The 19540-nt window shown below is 38.7% G+C and overlaps 1 protein-coding gene across 2 annotated transcripts in view; it reads left to right on the forward strand.

Annotated features, from left to right (window-relative positions):
- The window catches only part of NUBPL (NUBP iron-sulfur cluster assembly factor, mitochondrial), a 252526-nt gene that overhangs the window by 42611 nt on the left and 190375 nt on the right, over positions 1-19540 (forward strand). For both annotated transcript variants that reach the window (XM_061182427.1, XM_061182428.1), the window contains exon 4: positions 8495-8585. In XM_061182427.1, the coding sequence (XP_061038410.1) occupies positions 8495-8585 (91 nt within the window). The remainder of the gene's footprint in view (positions 1-8494; positions 8586-19540) is intronic.

A 19540-nucleotide genomic window follows, 5' to 3' on the forward strand; every position in this document is an offset into this window, starting at 1 on the left:
TTAAGAAACATATTTTTCTCTACTGAGAGATTAAAATTCTTGTGAACGGCAGCTTGATTTAAAGCTAGGTAGAGAGAGAAGAAAGTAGAGGCTTGATTCAACTTTAAATTGAATAAATCCCAGTTGCCAGTCCAAGATTAAGTGTAATGTAATGTGTAGAGACTCATGTGATTCTTAACTGGATACCTCTATGGAAAGGACACATTTGAGTAGGTCTTAATCTTAAATGAATGTTTACTTACAAACAATGGGGTGGGCCACTCTAAGACGTTGTTTTGATGTGTTCTGTTAGCACATGACATGGATAAAAAGAGCATTATGAAGCTTTACAATCTTCTTCAGTGTAAATTCTGTTGGAAGAACAAAGCAGTATCAAAACTCTTGTCAGTGCCTTTGAAATCCAACACACAAAAAATAGGACTTGTAGGCTCTCAAATTGCAGCTTTCATGCAGTGGTAATGAAATAGTGTAATCACTCTGAATAATTCTGCCACCTTTTACAGGTCTCACAGGGTATTATGAATTATAAGGAAACAAATCCCAAAATCTAGTATGTTGGGGTTTGATCTGTCTTGTTTTTGTCATCTGTTAGACTTTGAGTACTGCAGGAGAGTCAGAAAAAAGGGTACCAACATATTGGGTTAAGTTTATGGTGACATTAAAGATGGCAATCCTACTTTACAATTGTACATTTATAGTTATATTTGCTAATAATCATTTTCTTTATCTGTTGTGTATTTGGTGAGGCTTTTGTGGTGATTATTCTTTTGGGCCTGGCTGAAATTAATGATAAAGAAAACCCTAATTGGAGTTTTCTTGACTAAATATAATTATTTTAGGCGGAATAAGTTGGAAAGGATTCACAAAACTTAGTTGGACACCCAGCTGCGTATGTTTATTTATAGCCTCTACCGTGCTCATTTATTTTTCTACAATATAAAACTGTTTGAAAGTTTAAATTGAAAAACTGTTTATACACTTAAAATAGGAGCCTATTTAAAAATAATGGAGTAAATTATGAAAAACAAATGGGGTTTATTTGGCATCTTTTGAACGTTACTGAATTCTAGACTTGAAAATATGTGTAGGCTGCTTTTTGTACTTGTGGTAATTTTATCAGTCAGTAGCTGTGCCAAAATCAAAGTACAGTATGCTTTAATTAATACAGGGTTTGGTGTTTCTACTTAATGGACACTGATTTTATTCACAATATATAAAATTAAAGCAAGACATGCTAACTTAGTTCCAGTGAAACAGCCTGAAAAATGTGCTCTTTATTATTTTTGAAAACTAGCCAATTAAGGATGAGGAAGTAGATCTTTACTGAGGTAGCTCCTCTGACACTAAAAGAGATGATTGTGTCCTGTCTGCTCTTGGCTTTACAAAAATTACATTGTTGGGTGATTGAATAACTTTGTCATGAAAAAGTTTATTTTCTAAATCAGCGTTGGCAAACTATGACCTGTGAACTAAATCCTGCCTGTATTTGTAAATAAAGTTTTATTGGAACATAGCCATGCTCATTCATTTGCATGTTGTCTATGGCTGCCTTGGTGCTACAATGGCAGTGTTGAATAGCTGCAGATCAAATGATCCACAAGGCTTAAAATATTTCCCTTTTCTTTTTTTTGACATCTTTATTGGAGTATAAGTGCTTTACATTGTTGTGTTAGTTGCTGCTGTATAACAAAGTGAATCAGCTGTACGTATACATATATCCCCATATCCCCTCCCTCTTGCATCTTCCTCCCTCCCTCCCTATCCCACCCCTCTAGGTGCTCACAGAGCACCGAGCTGATCTCCCTGTGCTCTGCGACTGCTTCCCACTAGCTATCTGTTTTACATTTGGTAGTGTATATATGTCAGTGCCACTCTCTCAGTCTGTCCTAGCTTACCCTTCCCACTCTGCGTGTCCTCAAGTCCATCTCTACATCTGCGTCTTTATTCCTGTCCTGCCCACAGGTTCATCAGAACCTTTTTTTTTTTTTAAGATTCCATATATATGTGTTAGCATACGGTATTTGTTTTTCTCTTTCTGACTTACTTCACTCTGTATGACAGACTCTAAGTCCATCCACCTCACTACAAATAACTCAATTTCGTTTCTTTTTATGGCTGAGTAATATTCCATTGTATATATGTGCCACATCGTCTTTATCCATTCATCTGTTGATGGACACTTAGGTTGCTTCCATGTCCTGGCTATTGTAAATAGAGCTGCAGTGAACATTGTGGTACATGACTCTTTTTAAATTATGGTTTTCTCAGGGTATATGCCCAGTAGTGGGATTGCTGGGTCATATGGTAGTTCTATTTTTAGTTTTTTAAGGAACCTCCATACTGTTCTCCATAGTGGCTGTATCAATTTACATTCCCACCAACAGTGCAAGAGGGTTCCCTTTTCCCCATACCCTCTCCAGCATTTACTGTTTGTAGATTTTTTGATGGTGGCCATTCTGACCGATGTGAGGTGATACCTCATTGTAGTTTTGATTTGCATTTCTCTAATGATTAGTGATGTTGAGCATCCTTTCATGTGTTTGTTGGCAATCTGTATATCTTCTTTGGAGAAATGTCTCTCTAGGTCTTCTGCCCATTTTTGGATTGGGTTGTTTGTTTTTTTGATATTCAGCACATGAGCTGCTTGTATATTTTGGAGATTAATCCTTTGTCAGTTGCTTTGTTTGCAAATATTTTCTCCCATTCTGAGGGTTGTCTTTTTGTCTTGTTTTCCAGGATTTTGGATTATCTTTACTATCATTACTCTGAATTCATTTTCAGGTAGACTGTCTATTTCCTCTTCATTTGTTTGGTCTGGTGGGTTTTTACCTTGCTCCTTCATCTGCTGCGTATTTCTCTGTCTTCTCATTTTGCTTAACTTACTGTGTTTGGGGTCTCCTTTTCGCAGACTGCAGGTTCGTAGTTCCCGTTGTTTTTGGTGTCTGCCCCCAGTAGGTAAGGTTGGTTCAGTGGGTTGTGTAGGCTTCCTGGTAGAGGGGACTGGCTCCTGTTTTCTGGTGGATGAGGCTGGATCTTGTCCTTCTGGTGGGCAGGACCGCATCTGGTGGTGTGTTTTGGGGTGTCTGTGAACTTATTATGATTTTAGGCAGCCTCTCTGCTAATGGGTGGGGTTGTGTTCCTGTCTTGCTAGTTGTTTGGCATGGGGTGTCCAGCACTGGAGCTTGCTGGTCATTGAGTGGAGCTGGGTCTTAGTGTTGAGACAGAGATCTCTGGGAGAGCTCTCACCGATTGATAATTACATGGGGCCAGGAGGTCTCTGGTGGTCCAGTGTCCTGAACTCGGCTCTCTCACCTCCAAGGCTCAGGCCTGACACCTGGCCGGAGCACCAAGACCCTGTCAGCCACACGGCTCAGAAGAAAAGGGAGAAATAAAAGAAAGAGAGAAAGAAAAAGAAAAACAAGGTAAAATAAAATAAAGTTATTGAAATAAAAAGATAAAAAAATAAAAAAATATTATTAAAATAAAAAAAATTTAAAAAGTAATTAAAACAAAAAAAAAAGAAGAGAGCAACCAAACCAATAAACAAATCCACCAGTGATAACAAGCACTAAAAACTAAACTAGGATAACCAAATAAATCAGAAACTAGTCGGTTGCATACAGCAAACCCCAAGTCTACAGTTGCTCCCAAAGTCCACTGCCTCAATTTTGGGATGATTCGTTGTCTATTCAGTTATTCCACAGATGCAGGGTACGTCAAGTTGATTGTGGAGATTTAATCCGCTGCTTCTGAGGCTGCTGGGAGAGATTTCCCTTTCTGTTCTTTGTTCAAACAGCTCCTGGAGTTCAGCTTTGGATTTGGCCCTGCCTCTGCATGTAGGTCACCTGAGGGACGTCTATTCCCGCCCAGACAGGACCGGGTTAAAGTAGCAGCTGATTAGGGGGCTCTGGCTCACTCAGGTTGGGGGGAGGGAGGAGTACAGAATGCGGGGTGAGCCTGCGGCAGCGGCAGAGGCCAGCATGATGTTGCACCAGCCTGAGGCACGCCGTGTGTTCTCCCGGGGATGTTGTCCCTGGATCACGGGACCCTGGCAGTGGTGGGCTGCACAGGCTCCCGGGAGGGGAGGTGTGGATAGTGACCTGTGCTTGCACACAAGCTTCTTGGTGGCTGCAGCAGCAGCCTTAGCGTCTCATGCCCGTCTCTGGGGTCCACGCTGATAGCCGCGGCTTGCGCCCGTCTCTGGAGCTCATTTAGGCAGTGCTCTGAATCCCCTCTCCTCGCGCACCAGGAAACAATGGTCTCTTGCCTCTTAGGCAGGTCCAGACTTTTTCCTGGACTCCCTCCCGGCTAGCTGTGGCGCACTAGCCCCCTTCAGGCTGTGTTCACGCAGCCAGCCCCAGTCCTCTCCCTGCTATCCGACCTCTGAAGCCGGAGCTTCAGCTCCCAGCCCCCACCCGCCCTGGCGGGTGAGCAGACAAGCCTCTCGGGCTGGTGAGTGCTGGTCGGCACCGATCCTCTGTGCGGCAATCTCTCTGCTCTGCCCTCCGCACCCCTGTTGCTGTGCTCTCCTCTGTGGCTCCGAAGCTTCCCGCCCACCCACACCCCGTCTCCACCAGTGAAGGGGCTTCCTAGTGTGTGGAAACCTTTCCTCCTTCACAGCTCCCTCCCACTGGTGCAGGTCCTGTCCCTATTCTTTTGTCTGTTTTTTCTTTTTACTTTTGCTCCACCCAGGTACGTGGGGGAGTTTCTTGCCTGTTGGGAAGTCTGAGGTCTTCTTCCAGCGTTCAGTAGGTGTTCTGTAGGAGTTGTTCCACATGTGGATGTATTTCTGATGTATTTTTGAGGAGGAAGGTGATCTCCACGTCTTACTCCTCCGCCATCTTGAAGGTCCTCTCAAAATATTTCCTATAATTTGGCCCTTTAGGGAGAATCATGCTGATCCTGCTTTTTATCTAAGTCTTTTGTAGACAGATCATGTTCAAGTTATGGTGGAGGTTTATGTGGTTCATATTTTTGTGTTTATCTTTCCATTCTGCTTCATTCTAAGAAAGAATACTTAAAATCATTTTGAATGTTAATTTCCAGCTTTCTCATCAAAAGTAGGTATAATACCACCTTACAGGGTAGCTATGAGGAGTCAATGAGAAATGTAAATAAAATCCTTACCAGAGTGCCTGGCACCCCGGAGGAATTCAAGTGGTGGGGAGATATAATCAGGGAAAGTCTAGGTGTCTATTTGGGTGATTTAGGATGGCATGTTTTTAGAGATTCTGATTTGTCCACAGAGCTGGCTGTGGAAGCCTAGTTTATCCAGGTTCTTAATATAACATTGCTGATTAACTTCCCTCCATCCTTTTCTTCCTCCCTCCTTCCCTGTGTCCCTCTTTCCCTTTCTCTTTCCTCTCCTCCTGCTGACCTTTGTATGTTGCAGGAAAAATGGGGTGTGAGAGCCTGGTCATGTCCCAGCTCTTGGGTGAGTCCCTGGGATGGGCCACCACGTGAGAGTCCTTGACTTTGTGCAGGAAAAAGTTCAAGAGCAAACGAGCCATAGTAAAATGAAAGCAGGTTTATTTAGAGAGAGACACACTCCATCTTAGAAGGTGAGAGATGGCCCCAGGACATGGAGTCCTCTTGAAAAGTGCTGGGCTGTGAGGGGGTGGTTAGTTTTTATGGGCTGGGTAATTTCGTATGCTAATGAGTGGGAGGGATATTCTAATTTCCAGGAGTTGGGACACCACCTACTTTTTGGCCTTTTACAATTGGCCTCGGAACTCTCATGGCACCTGTGGGTATGTCATTTAGCATATGCTAATGTATTACAATGAGTGTATAATGAGGCTCAAGGTATACTGTAAGTCAAATCTTCTGCTATCTTGGGCCTAGTAGGTTCTAATCAGTTTTGGTCATATCCTTTTCTTCTTAATGGTTGTGTAATTTTTTTAATGGTTGTGCCCTGCCCCCTTTCCTTCCTGTCTCAATACCTTTCTCTCCTCTGTTTCCTTTTTGGTATATGTAAGCACTGGTACTAAATTTAGTTGGTCAGTAGAGACTTGTAGAGTATGCAGAGAACCTAACACATAGAGGATTTTCCATTATTCTTAGTTTCATTCTCCAGAAAATAGAGGAACTCTATCATCTTGTGATCTCCCTCCCTGCCCTCTTTATTCTTATGTGATAATGTGTATTAGCAGCTATCTAGGTATATGTAAAATCCATTCCTACCACAGCAAATTTTAGGGCAGATCTTCAGTTTTGTCTTACCCCATGATGCCAAGGACTCACTTTTAGACAAGCATGGTTTTCTTCTAGAAGACAGGACAGATAGATGATAGATAAACTCTCCCTAACATTTTGAAGGAAACTTGAAGATCTAGTGATGATAAAATTGACCCTAGCAGTCTTCCATTGCAAGCACCCACTTAGTTGTTTTCTTGTTTCATGAAAACATAAATTTAAATTTACTTGACAGGTATTTTTAGAAGATTAATTTGAAAACTGAGACCTAACCCTTTCACGTTATTTTAAAACAACATTAATATAAATGAGAGCAAGGAAAAAGAATCTTAGAATATTTTTTGTTTTTATTGGCATTATTATTATTTTATGGTTGCATTAATTTTGTAGGTGTCACAAGAAAAGATATGGAAAAGAGGTGATAGTTATAGCATTAGCAGACCCATAGATAATAGTTAACAATTATCCACATTTCTTAAGGTTTTAGGCCCCCTCATTTGAAAATGTTTTTATCTGTAGTGAATTTAATTCTATTTTTAATTCAACTAAATTCTTTTGTTTGTGGTTTAAAAAGGAGCTAAAATCAGTGAGAATTTCTCAATGAATGTTCCTACCTTTTTAAAGCTACTGACTGACCTAAATATAGTACCAATGCTTACATACATCAAAAGGGAAACAGAGGAGAGAAAGGTATGAAGATCAGTAGGAAATGAGGAAAGAGAAAGGGAAAGAGGGACACAGGGAAGGAGGGAGGAAGAAAAGGATGGAGGGAAGTTAATCAGCAATGTTATATTAAGAACCTGGATAAACTAGACTTCCACAGCCAGCTCTGTGGACAAATCGGAATCTCTAGAAACATGCCATCCTAAATCACCCAAATAGACACCTAGACTTTCCCTGATTATATCTCCCCACCACTTGAATTCCTCCGGGGTGCCAGGCACTCTGGTAAGGATTTTATTTACATTTCTCATTGACTCCTCATAGCTACCCTGTAAGGTGGTATTATACCTACTTTTGATGAGAAAGCTGGAAACAATAACACTACAAATGATTTTTTTTTAAGTATTAAACCCAAATTTTATATATCACCATTCTATTAAAGGTAATGTGTCCTTCCTCCTTTCTCATTTATTTTACAGTAAGCTGAGATTTTTGGTAGAGGGAGATATTAATCCCAATCCTCTGTGAGTCACACAGGGACATTAAATGAATTTCTTAGAATTGCAGTTTGAGTCACTGTAAAGTTAGGGACATAAATTTGAATGTACCTTGTTTTGTCTATTTATAGGAACCAGACAGTGAGGTTTAAAAAGTAATTTTGTATCTGGAAATAGGTAGATAACATGGAAGATGAGAGATTGTTTAGTTTAAAAAAATTTTTTTTGACAGGTTAAGAGTTTTATCTTGCCAGGATACAGGGAGAGAGCGGGGAGAGTTGTATGTCTTGGGGAAACATAACTCAAAGGCATATAGTTAGTATTAGCATTCTGTTTGCTTGTATAAGAGAAAAAACAATAACATTGATTTAATCTGTGAAAGAAGAAAGAGCAGGGGGGTGGTGGGGGGAGAAGAAAAAAAGACATATTTGGGAATAGTGAATTTTGTTTGTCTTTCTTTGTTAACCTGCTGATTAACTGTCAGCTAGTGAAGAGACCAGTCGGGATATTCTGCCCTTGGGCAGCTGGGTGGATCATCAAGGAAAACAGTTTTAGTTGTTTATGAATTCTCTGGAAGACTTCGGGTTTTTAACTGTGACTGGCACGTAAGAGGTTGTCTCTGTACTATGTCTGCTGCTATCCTCATTAGCATTTCCATGCCAGATTTGCATCAGCATTTCTCACTTGCTTTAATTATGGTCTTGTTTCTATGCTTTTTTTCTTTCATTTTGTATTCTTTGGTGTGTTAGATGGTCTTTCCAAAAGTTAATGCTCCTTGCTGGGGTTATGTTTGCTGTTGTAAACCATTATTTTAACATTGTGTGCAAGTAATTTGTTAGTTTTCAGATCAAATGGTCTTAGTCTGTTTGTGAGTGTATGGGAGATCTGAACCACAATGTTTAAAGTGGATGCAGTGGATTTCTTTAGTCAGTTATCTAGAAGAGATTAGTAAACCAACAAACAATATTTACCCTGAGCAGTTTATGTTCTTTTACCTTACTGTTGCTTTGAAAGTTTAGGTTATGATTTTGGAATATTTTGCAAATTGTCTTTTCTGTAGTCAGACCTGCTGTTTCTGTGCACTTTATCTTTGATGAAGAGTGGGGAAAAATCTGATGGTAAATTCTGTTTTCTTACAGTCAAAGGCCGTTGGTTTGCTAGATGTGGATGTGTATGGCCCTTCTATTCCGAAGATGATGAATCTGAAAGGAGATCCAGAATTATCACAGAGTAAGTGAAGAAGAGAGAAGCAGTATGACAACAGTTACACTTCTGTTTAGTGCCTGCGGAGTGTCAGGCATTGTGTCACGCACCATGTGTACCTTATACACACTATAATATAGTAATTCCGAAATCAGATGCGGGGCCAGACTGTCTGGGTTTAAATTCTGACTCTGTCACTGATAAACCGTGTCGCTTTGAATGAATTGTTCAACCTCTTTGTGCCTCAACACCCCCATGTGTAAATAGCGTTAACAATTGTACTTACCAGACAGAATTGCTGTACATAATCGCTCAATTACAAAGTTGCCGTAAGTGTAGTGCGTTCAAAGCACAGTGCTTGGCACACCGTAAGTGGTCAAATTCAGCTCATCATCCTCTTTGTATATAAAAATGTGTGAATGTATGGGGGTATTTGAATAGAAAGTATCTAATATATTTGTGTTAGAAGAGCTGAAAATTATTTTCTCTAATCAGATATTTGTTATATTTGTCTTAAAGTGTTTTTGAAAAAACCATAGAACTTTAGTTTCTCTCCCCAGCCTTCACTGCCATCAATAGGACAGAGTAATTTTTTGAGTAAATCTTTAATATTTACTAATCTTGTTATTATATTTTCTTACAAAGCTATTAAATATAAAGCTTTAAGAACAAGGAAATTCTATGATCAAAAAATGAAAAATTGGAACAACTGGTAACTCTTCTTGAAAAATAGTTTTCAGTGAAATTAGTTTATTAAAATTTATTTCTAATTATAGTAAGAGTATAAAATTGAATAATTTCTTTTGTTTCTTATTAGACCTTTTATTGTCCATGAATCTAGGACAAAATGCCTGTATTTAATGCAGGGTATTTATTGGATTGTCTGTGTACAAAATAGAAGTTTTTTTTTTTATCGTTGTCATTAAAAGTTAGGTAATTAGACATTGTCTGCTATTTAAGGTGCTTTTGTTTGTGCTGTAGTTGTTGAAATCAGGTACAACGTTAAGTTCTGAATAACCATTTATCAGATAATAAGGATTCTCCCTATCACTTTGAAGGAAACTTGAAGATCTAGTGATGATAAAATTGACCCTAGCAGTCCTACACAAGCACTCACTTAGTTGTTTTCTTGTTTCGTGAAAATATAAACTTAAGGAAGCTAAGTTATTCTAGTTTCTTTGTTCTTTGCCCTTTTAGTGGAGTGCATACTTAGTTTGCAAATATGTGCCGTGAGCCAAAATGTCAAACTTACACAAAGAGGGAGTAATGAATTTGTGTACTTTAAATGATAGACTTGTTACATCTATCTCTTGATTAAAGTAATGTGAAAACTAGTGCATGTAGCACATGAATGATAGCAAAATGGAGCCCTTGGTGTCAGTTTTTTCTTAAGTAGTCTGTTCAGTCTATGCCAATGTAAATACTTGAAGTGAACTTTAATGTCTTTCTTTTTTTTTTTTTTAAGAATTTCACTTTTTTATCTATCTATTTATTTATTTATTTATTGCTGTGTTGGGTCTTTGTTTCTGTGTGAGGGCTTTCTCTAGTTGCGGCAAGCGGGGGCCACTCTTCATCGCGGTGCACGGGCCTCTCACTATCGCGGCCTCTCTTGTTGCGGAGCACAGGCTCCAGACGCGCAGGCTCAGTAGTTGTGGCACACGGGCTTAGTTGCTCCGCGGCATGTGGGATCTTCCCAGACCAGGGCTCGAACCCGTGTCCCCTGCATTGGCGGGTAGATTCTCAACCACTGCGCCACCAGGGAAGCCCTCTTTCTTCTTGTTTTACTGAAGCTGTAATCTTAAATTTGATGTTTGCAAATTGGCTGCCATTAAATAGGCTTTCTGGTAAAAATGAGCTACTGGAAATCTTGGAAAGCCTGAAAATAATACTTTTTTGTGTGTTGACAAGCTGATCTTAAGTCCCCCAAGAAATAAACTGAATGATTAAGGCATTCACTTAAAAGAATGTGGATTCTTGAAAGCCCATCTTATAAATTGTTTTTTGAATCTTAGATAAACCTGCCACCATTATACTAATTGGCATCATTTTGACATTTTGACATTTTTGTCAAGTTAATTTATCCTGTATTACTATTATAGAAAACACAATGCACCATGGAATTATCTAATTAACAATAAGAAAAAAGATTTGTTTTCAGCAGTTCAGATTTTGTGGAGATAGAATGGTGAGCAGAATCTTAGCTTTATAAATGTTCCTCTATTCCTGGACTTAGGTAGACAACCATAGGGGCAGTGGGACTTCAGGATTCTCTTTTTCGCTTCATTATTTAAGCAGACATATGGTAATGTAGTTTTGGTCAACTTGTTCATTTTAAAACTCCATGTTAAGGTTGACAGATTCATTCTCTTATATATTTTTTCTTTTTGAGGAGACTATAGAAAAACCACACTTCTTGTACTTACGATATTTTAGCTTGATTACCAAGGGAAATTTTACATTTGATTCTAGAGAAGTGAATTCAGTAATTGAAGAAAAATTTAAGTTTATAATAGTTTTAGATTTCTTAGGTTGGGAATGTTTCTATCAGCTTAAAATGACAATAGTGATTTGTCTATGTTAGTATGCAAAATTATGGTAATGGAAAGTCTAGCCAGTTTGTAGAAAGAGTATTGTACAAAAACCTCAACAGGTTGACATTATAGTGGCTGCAAGTGACCAGTTGCTTTGGGAACCTAATGGAATTTAGAATAAAATCCATGTGTAGTTTGAGAAATCTAAGTGTGGATTAACTTTTTTTTTTTTTTAAAGAACAAATACCAGTCATTTTTCTCTTTTTTAACTTTCTAAATAACATAATATGCAGATTTCATATTACAGTATAGCCAAAGTACAGTCCTAGAAATTATTGACTAGAAAGGTTTTAAACTGAAATTGCGAGTGAATATTAAATGGTGGTTGCACACAGAAATGTATTGTTAATTCATTAATGTAATATTCTTTTTTGTTGAGGATTTTTCACTAAGTTTTCTCAACTGACTTTTACTGGTAGGAATCTGCTTTCTTTCACAGTTTTGTGATGATAAATCACCTTCAGAATTCTTGTGAATTTTTTACTACTTAGTTTTACTAAAGAATGTCTTTTAGTGTACTTAGCTAATAAAGTAGGAAAATGTTAAGGCCTGTGGAGAGAGGTTACTAAAATTGAAATGTCAAGTAATTTTATTGAGGATGACACAGTGATTATTAATGATTGACTATGAGACTTTTTTTTTGAGTAGGATTCACTTTTCTTTTGTTGTGGGCTAGAAATTTTGCACTCATGTCACAGTATTCTGCTCTCTCTGTCCTAAGGTATTAAGCATTTTCCAAGTTTAGGAATGAATGTGTGTGGGGGCTTATGAGACAGAGAAAATGTGGAAAATCAGCTTGGGCAAATGACCTTTAATAATAGCACTCATCTCCAGTAAGAACTACCAGGAAGTGACTAAGATTTCTTTAAGATAATTTAAGTGCATAAAGAATGAGAGTGAATTCCACTCATTCCTGAAATTACCTTGTTTCCTTCCAAGGCAGAGAGTTAGGGGTGTTACTGAAGTTATTGACATGGATGATTAAATTCTGATCCAGTGGTTGGAGCTCCCAAAGCTTCTCATTTATAATTTGCTTCTTCTGGTCATTGTCTTGTGGACCCTTGGGTTTCATCTGACGCTAGAGTTCCTCTGATTATCTTTGGGAAAGATTCTGGGATGTATTCCATAATCACAGTGTTATAGAAATGACTTTTTTCTTGCTGCCTTCCTGGGTTTTGTTTACAACCTCTTTTATACCTAGACTATTAAGGCAAAGTGTAAATCAGGGTTGAAGGATTCTTAAAAAGTTGTTTGGTTTGCTCTGGCTTTAGGCACTTTTATCTTTAAGATATCTCAGAGATGAGATCTATGTTCTTTGAAGAATCCTATCACCCTACTTTATCAAGACAAAAGTCCATCCTTTGCTTGGCTTATTGTTTCTTGCACGGGTCATTGAATAGGCTGAACTAAATACCTTTTTAGCGTGGTAAAACGCTTTTCCTTTTTTCTTTGACAGTCCTGAGCTGAAGAATAGGCAGCCTCTTTTTGGAGTTCTACTTGCTCTGCTGCAAACCGTCTTAGCCAGGGGCTGCAGCAGATGAAGTCATTGAAGAATGCTTTATTTATCTACAGAACAACTAAGTGTATTTTAGTAGCTATTGCCTGTTAATTTTTGTTTTCTTTCACAGGATGGCAGCAAATGGAGTTGACCGGTATCTGTGTATATGTCAAATAGTATAGTGAATAGTATATGTCAGTAGTATATGTCAAATAGTCCTTACATCTTTGAGTTTCTGATTAGCACCTGCCCCACAACAAGATTGGTGTCCTTTTATGCCTCCTTCACTTTTTGAGTTACATCAGAGGGCTGCCCTTAAGATGTGTAGATTAATAGGAGGGTACATTTTGTAATGTGGCTATATCTTTTAAGGCTATTTATACTTCATATTCTCTTTTCCAGTCTAGTCCCAGACTGGAAAAAATGTTTGTTTGTTTTTTTTCTTATTTCCTAATCTTTTGATCATTTTTAATGTTTCTCAACATTATCAGCACATTTTCAATATCTTAGATGAGAACAATTAAAAGAAGCTTACTACTGTTAGGTATTGTGAGGGGAGATAGCTTGCAATTTTATTTATAATACTCTATTTTTACTTATATACTCTCTGAAATTTTTGCGTTTTAAAATAGAACCCATTATTGCTGATTAATAGTTACAGGAATATTTTAATAAAACATATGCTGCTTCCCCCCCCCCGCCTTTTTTTTTTCTTTTTGGGTTAACAGGAAAGTAAAGCATTTGAAAAGGAAAGTAGTTCGGTGAAAGCAGGATGTAAAATGACTTTTGAAGGTGGAAGATTTGGGGAATATTCATCCGTGAATTGGGAACTCAATGGGAAAAGGCAAGAGGTCATTAATAATGAAATTATACTAAGAGGCATGAAAAGTTCTGATGGTCTAGATTTGGTGAGGCTAGCAAGAGAGAAGAGAAATTAGACACGCTACCAAAAGAAAAAAGCGATGAAATAAGGCATCTTTTTCACTTTCCTTTTGGACTTCCATTCTGGATTTTGTCTATGTGGTATGCGTTTATACAGGGTATTGGATTGAAATGACATCTTGTTCATCAAGATTGGATAGATTTTGTACACCCATGTTTATAGCAGCATTATTCACAGTAGCTAAAATGTGGAAGCTACCCACGTGTCTATCAGTGGATGAATGGTTAAGCAAAATGTGGTATATACATACAATGTAGTATTATTCAGCCTTAAAAAGGTAATTCTGACATAAGCTGCAACATGGATGAACCATGAGGATGTTATGCTAAGTGAAATAAAGCCAGTCACAAAAAGAGAAATACTGTATGATTTCCCTTATATGAGGTACTTCGAGTAGTCAACTTCATAAAGACAGAAAGTAGAATGGTAGTTGCCAGGAGCTTGGGGGAGGGGGAAATGGGGAGTTATTGTTTGATAGGTATAGAATTTCAGTTTTATAAGATGAAAAGAGTTATGGAGAGGGATGGTGGTGATGGTTGGACAACATTATATTTAATACCACTGAACTGTACACTTAATAATTAAGATGGTAAATTTTATGTTATGTACGTTTTATCACAATTTTAAAAAATGGGAAAAAAAATTGGGTAGATTTGTTCTGGCAATATTATCAGTACTGGACATAACAATACAGGGTTTCTTCAATAAGTGTCTGTGGTATCGACCCAGTGAATCAATCTTCTTTAAAAGAGCAATCATTACAGAACTGGGAGAAAATAGAATAGTGATGTTTCATTGGGAGATTTAACAAGCTTAGCTGTAAACCTCTGATTTTCAGTTTGGAAACTTCACTAGCCTACAAGTTGTTAGGAATTGTAGCCCAAAGTTACATTTTCATGTCACGAAAAGTGATAGAGTTTATTATATTCAAAATTCTTAATGTTATTGTTACCTATATTACCGTTTGTAACATTACCAACGTTATAAAGCCCTCTGTGATCTGGTTTCCGCCTTCTCTCTACTTCTACAGGCTCAATTCCAATAAGCTTTGTTGTTTAGTGAACACCAGTCACAGTGGCCTCTGTTGCTCAAAAATGCCACGCTCTGTGCTGAGGACCCTCGTGTGTTTTATTTTCTCTGCCTGAGACACCTTCCATCTCTGTTGTCTTCCACCCCTGCCCCACAACAAGTTTCTACTATCAGGTCTCAGTTTTAATGTTTCTTCTTCCATGACTCCTCTGACTCATCACTCTCCTTATTGCAATTGCAAGGGTAGTTTTTGAATTATCTGTCTTAATTTTAAAATTTTTATTTATTTATTTATTTTTAGAAATTTATTATTTATTTATTTATTTAGGGCTGGGTCGGGTCTTCGTTGCTGTGCGCAGGCTTTCTCTAGCTGCCGTGAGCAGGGGCTACTCTTCATTGCTGTGTGCGGGCTTCTCATTGCAGTGGTTTCTCTTATTGTGGAGCACGGGCTCTTGGTGCGTGGGCTTCAGTACTCGTGGCACGTGGGCTCAGTAGTTGTGGCTCGCGGGCTCTAGAGCGCAGGCTCAGTAGTTGTGGTGCATGGGCTTCATTACTCGGCGGCATGTGGGATCTTCCCGGACCAGGGCTCGAACCTGTGTCTCCTGCGTTGGCAGGCGGATTCTTAACCACTGCGCTACCAGGGAAGTCCCCTGTTTAATTTGTTAAATCTCTTCTACTAGGCAATACAGCATTCACAGAGCAGAGGCTTTCTGGCTTGGTTTGTTTCGCTTATGCTTGGTTATATAGTAGATGCTCAGTAAATCTTAGTTGTGTAGATGAAGAAGTTTCCTGCTAAATTTCTTGTACATTAGCTGCATATTTTAGTTTCTGCTTTGGGTATATTAGTAACTTAATTTGCAATCATAATATATATTTTTTAATGAACAATATGGACAGTTTTAAGATATTATCTTAGCAGTTAATCGTTGTGATATATGAGTGGCTGTCTTATACTACTTTTTTCCATTTTTAGGAAAAGAGAAAGAACCTATATGGTTAAGGCATTTGACTTTTGAGAATTATGTTACATGGAGTGAAATGGTTGCTCACATTGTTTCAGTGTGGTAGGACAGTGCCAGTCTTGCCTCACATTTTAGTTTTGAAATGTTGAGTACAGATCTGCTTACTCATAAGGGGTAAGGAGTCTTGTGCGGCCTGAATTTGGGCCATGATGGAAAGGACAGTGTCCAGAATGCCAGCTCTAAGACTAAGAACAACCTGAAAAAAGAGAAGGAACTAGTGTCTCAGCGTACACCATCATTCTTTTCCTCAGACCATCCACATTGCTAGGCTAAAATAGTGCATGGACAAAGATTATTATTTGAGTGTACTAGTGTAAAGATCTTATTTGAGTCTGTTTATTCTGGAGATTGGTATTTGTGATAGGTGTGGAGAAATGGTGAGTGAGGAAGCAGTGATGGTAGGTTTTGATTTTATTCTGCTGTCTCTGAGGTCTTTCAGTTAAGGAAAAGAAAGCAGAAATAGCAGCTTGCGGTTTAATGGGCTTTGGGATCTCCCTTGCAGTGTACAAACCACAAACTTTTCTTGAAGTGGTGGAATGTCTTAAACTGGGTTCCCCAGAAAGCAGAGCCCTGTAGAGTAATAATTTATTAGGGAGTGCCAAACCGGACTGAGAAAGGAGAAAGGGAGGGAGAGCCAATATGAAAATGCGCTATCTAGCTGGCTGTCGCTAACTGTGACAGCTTGCTTGATTGCATGGGATTGTGTAGACTCCATCTCAAGACAGTGTATCTGTGAGAAAAGGGGAACAATTTATCTAATGGTATCCATCTTGCAGTGACCAAAGGCTCACCTCAGGAGGTATTAATTCACCTGCATTTCTGAGCTCTGTATGAGTAAGTCCTGGCAGAGACCTATGGTGTCTGGCGATGTCTCGTCCTTCAACACAAAAGTTTTGGGGTGGCAGGTGAGAGGCACACAGTATATAGGCCTGAAGCAAGGTAGTGTCAGATAGTTCCTCTGTGACGCTGGTCAGAGTCCAAGCAGAGCTGGTTGCCATAGTGGTGGCTGGAATGAGAGATGAGTGAGGCTAAGAGGGCCTGGGGTGATGCATGTGGGGCTTCTGAAAAATGGGGATGGAGGCAGGAAGCTGAGTATCAAAGTCTAGATCTGAAAATTTGGCTTCTTTATGCTTGGGGTTTATGGGGGACATGTAATGCTGGTTTGTTTTAAGCATAGTAGTATTACGGGGATTGGTATTCTATTAGAAGGGCTAATAGGGCTAAGTTTTAACTCTTGGTTATAAGATAAAGATAGATCCAGCTGTAAGCCACTTTCTTATTTCAAACAAACAATTGCACAATTTGATACTGTGTGTTGTACACTTGATCCAGAAGCCTCACGTAAGCAAGAATGTTCTTACTGTCAGATTGGACAAGAACAGAAACTAAAAATTGAGATGCCAGTCTTAGTCATCAGGAGGACATGAGTTCAGATGGCTCCGTTTGAATATTTTAGTGGGCACCATAGTCATTAGAGGAACAGTTGGGTTTTTTCTCTTATCACAGATCCTGTGGCTGAAAAAGCATACACACGCACATACCTATATACACATATATATTTAAGTAAAGCATCCTTAAAATTTTTGTTACTTGCAGCTTAACTAGCACTGGCTTAAAATAAAAATGTTTGCTGTTAAACTATGCTTACTTTAGACCTACTTTTAAAATTTGCAGTTGTATCAAAAGTGAAATGTTGAAGGAGACGTTATTTCCGTTTATTTAGCAAACATTTATTGGGTATCTTCTATGTAGTTAGTAGACATGAGAAATACTTGGTTCTTTGGCTATCAGCTCAAATAAGATTTGATCCTTGCTCTCAGGAGCTTAGAGTAAGACATTAGCTAATGATCGTAAGCATCATAAGCATAAGTAAATGCTGTTACAGAAGTATAAGCCCTTTTTTTGTGAACCCAGAGATGGTGACTCTAAAGTGGGAATTTAGGGAAAACTTCCTGGAGGAGGTGATTTTTGAGCTAACTTTTGAAAAATGGATGAACCAGGAGTTTGTTGTAAGAAGGGGTTGAGGATTGAAGGTGAGAAGGACAGTCCAGGCAGAGGGACTCTCATGTGTTAACAGAATGCAAGTTGTTTGGCATGGCAGAAGTGAAGAGTGTCTGTGGGTGAGTTGCAAGAATAAGCCAGAAAGGTAGGTCAGGGTACTATCATAAATTCCTTCTTGTGCTTGTTTGAGGAGCTGAAGTGTAATTCTAAGGCTATGAGAAGCTATCATGAATTTTAGGGGAGTGACACTGTCAGTTTTGAATTCTAGGATGATCGCTTTGGCAGGATTGTGGAGGAACAGTAATAAGACTAGATGAGAGGTAGAGCCGATTAAGATGCTATTACATTGATCCAGGTGAGATGTAATGAGGCCTGATTTAAGTCTGTGTTAGTAGAAATGGAGAGGGAGTGACCCAACTGAGGTATTCAAGAGATTGAATGAATAGGGTTTGGTAATTCATTGAATATGAATGAGCAAAAGGTCTTTAGGATGGCTTCTGGATTTCTGGGTTGAGTGACTGGATAGATAGTTGTGTCACTCATCAAGATGGAGCAGATAGGAAAAAGGAATAAATTTAAGGAAAACAGTGATGAGTTAAGGTTTATGTTGAATTTGATGTCCAAAGAGAGTTAGTCATCAGGTGATTGGAATGTGTTGAGAGTTAAGGAGAGAGGTTTGGGCTAGAGGTACAGATTTGGGAGTTAGTGGTATATATATAGGTGATAGTTGAAGTTGTTAGTTTAGATCAGTGATTCTCAACCAGGAGTGATTTTGCCTCCCCCCCCACCCCCCCAGAGGCATTTGGCAATGACTAGAGACATTTTTGATTGTCACAACTGGGGGATCTAGTAGGTAGACACTGGAGATACTGCTAAATATCCTGTAATGCACAAGACATCCCCTCACAACAAATTATTATCTGGTCCAAAATGTCAGTTCTGCTGGAGTTGAGAAATCCTGATTTAGATAAGGTAACGCAAAAGAGTTTTAGAGAGAGTCAAGTACAGTATAGGACTGAGGATAGAATTTGGGGGAGATAACCTAAGGTGATCAGAGAAAAACTGAGAAGGAGTGGCCAGAGAAATAGGAAGAAGACAAGGAAAAAACTGCACCCTGGAAGCCAAGGGGGAGTTTTAGGGTGAAGCGGTCAACATTTTCAGAGAGGCTAAATAAGATAAGAATTAAAAATTATGTTTTAAATTTGACAGTATGTCCAAGTTTTCAATTTACTAAACTACTATTTTGAAGACGTCCGTGTACAACTTGTGTTGTGCTTCTTGAAGAAATATATTTTATAAAGTATTTATATTTGGCCTTTGGGAAATCAATCATTTGGGAATCATTTATTGAGCATGTCTATAATGGTACTGTGCTGTGCTCCAGGGAAAAAAGTTGCATAAGATGTAAACTATTCTTGAGGTGCTCACAGTGGGAGTGATGGGAAATGTCAGCACACTAAGTACCGTATGAAGCTATGAACAGAGAACCATGCAAACAGAGAGGACCTTCTAATATTTCTGTGATGTAGTCCAGCCAACCCTGGATCCTGATAAGGCTTAAAAGAGCAAAAGACTTGGGCATATTAAAAAAATTAATGGAAAGATTATGTTTATCTTTTTTATTTTGGTATTAAAAAATGGACATTGAGGCTATGGGTGATATCTTCTATCTGTCATAAGCAAAATATGTATGGGATGTTTCATTTATAAATCACAACATAATCTACCACCTTCTACTACCTCTACCACAAAATAGCCCTTTATGTTTCAAATGTGCCTGAGGCTTGTCTCATTTCTGTAACCTTCCTCCTTCCTGTCTACCCACTTCTGTTTCTTTGTAATTCCAGGCAGAGATGGTAAATGGTAGCTGTAACTGAGGGCTGTGGGGAGTTGGGGGT

The sequence above is a fragment of the Eubalaena glacialis genome, chromosome 2, assembly GCF_028564815.1.
Source record: "Eubalaena glacialis isolate mEubGla1 chromosome 2, mEubGla1.1.hap2.+ XY, whole genome shotgun sequence".
Classification (NCBI taxonomy): domain Eukaryota; kingdom Metazoa; phylum Chordata; class Mammalia; order Artiodactyla; family Balaenidae; genus Eubalaena; species Eubalaena glacialis.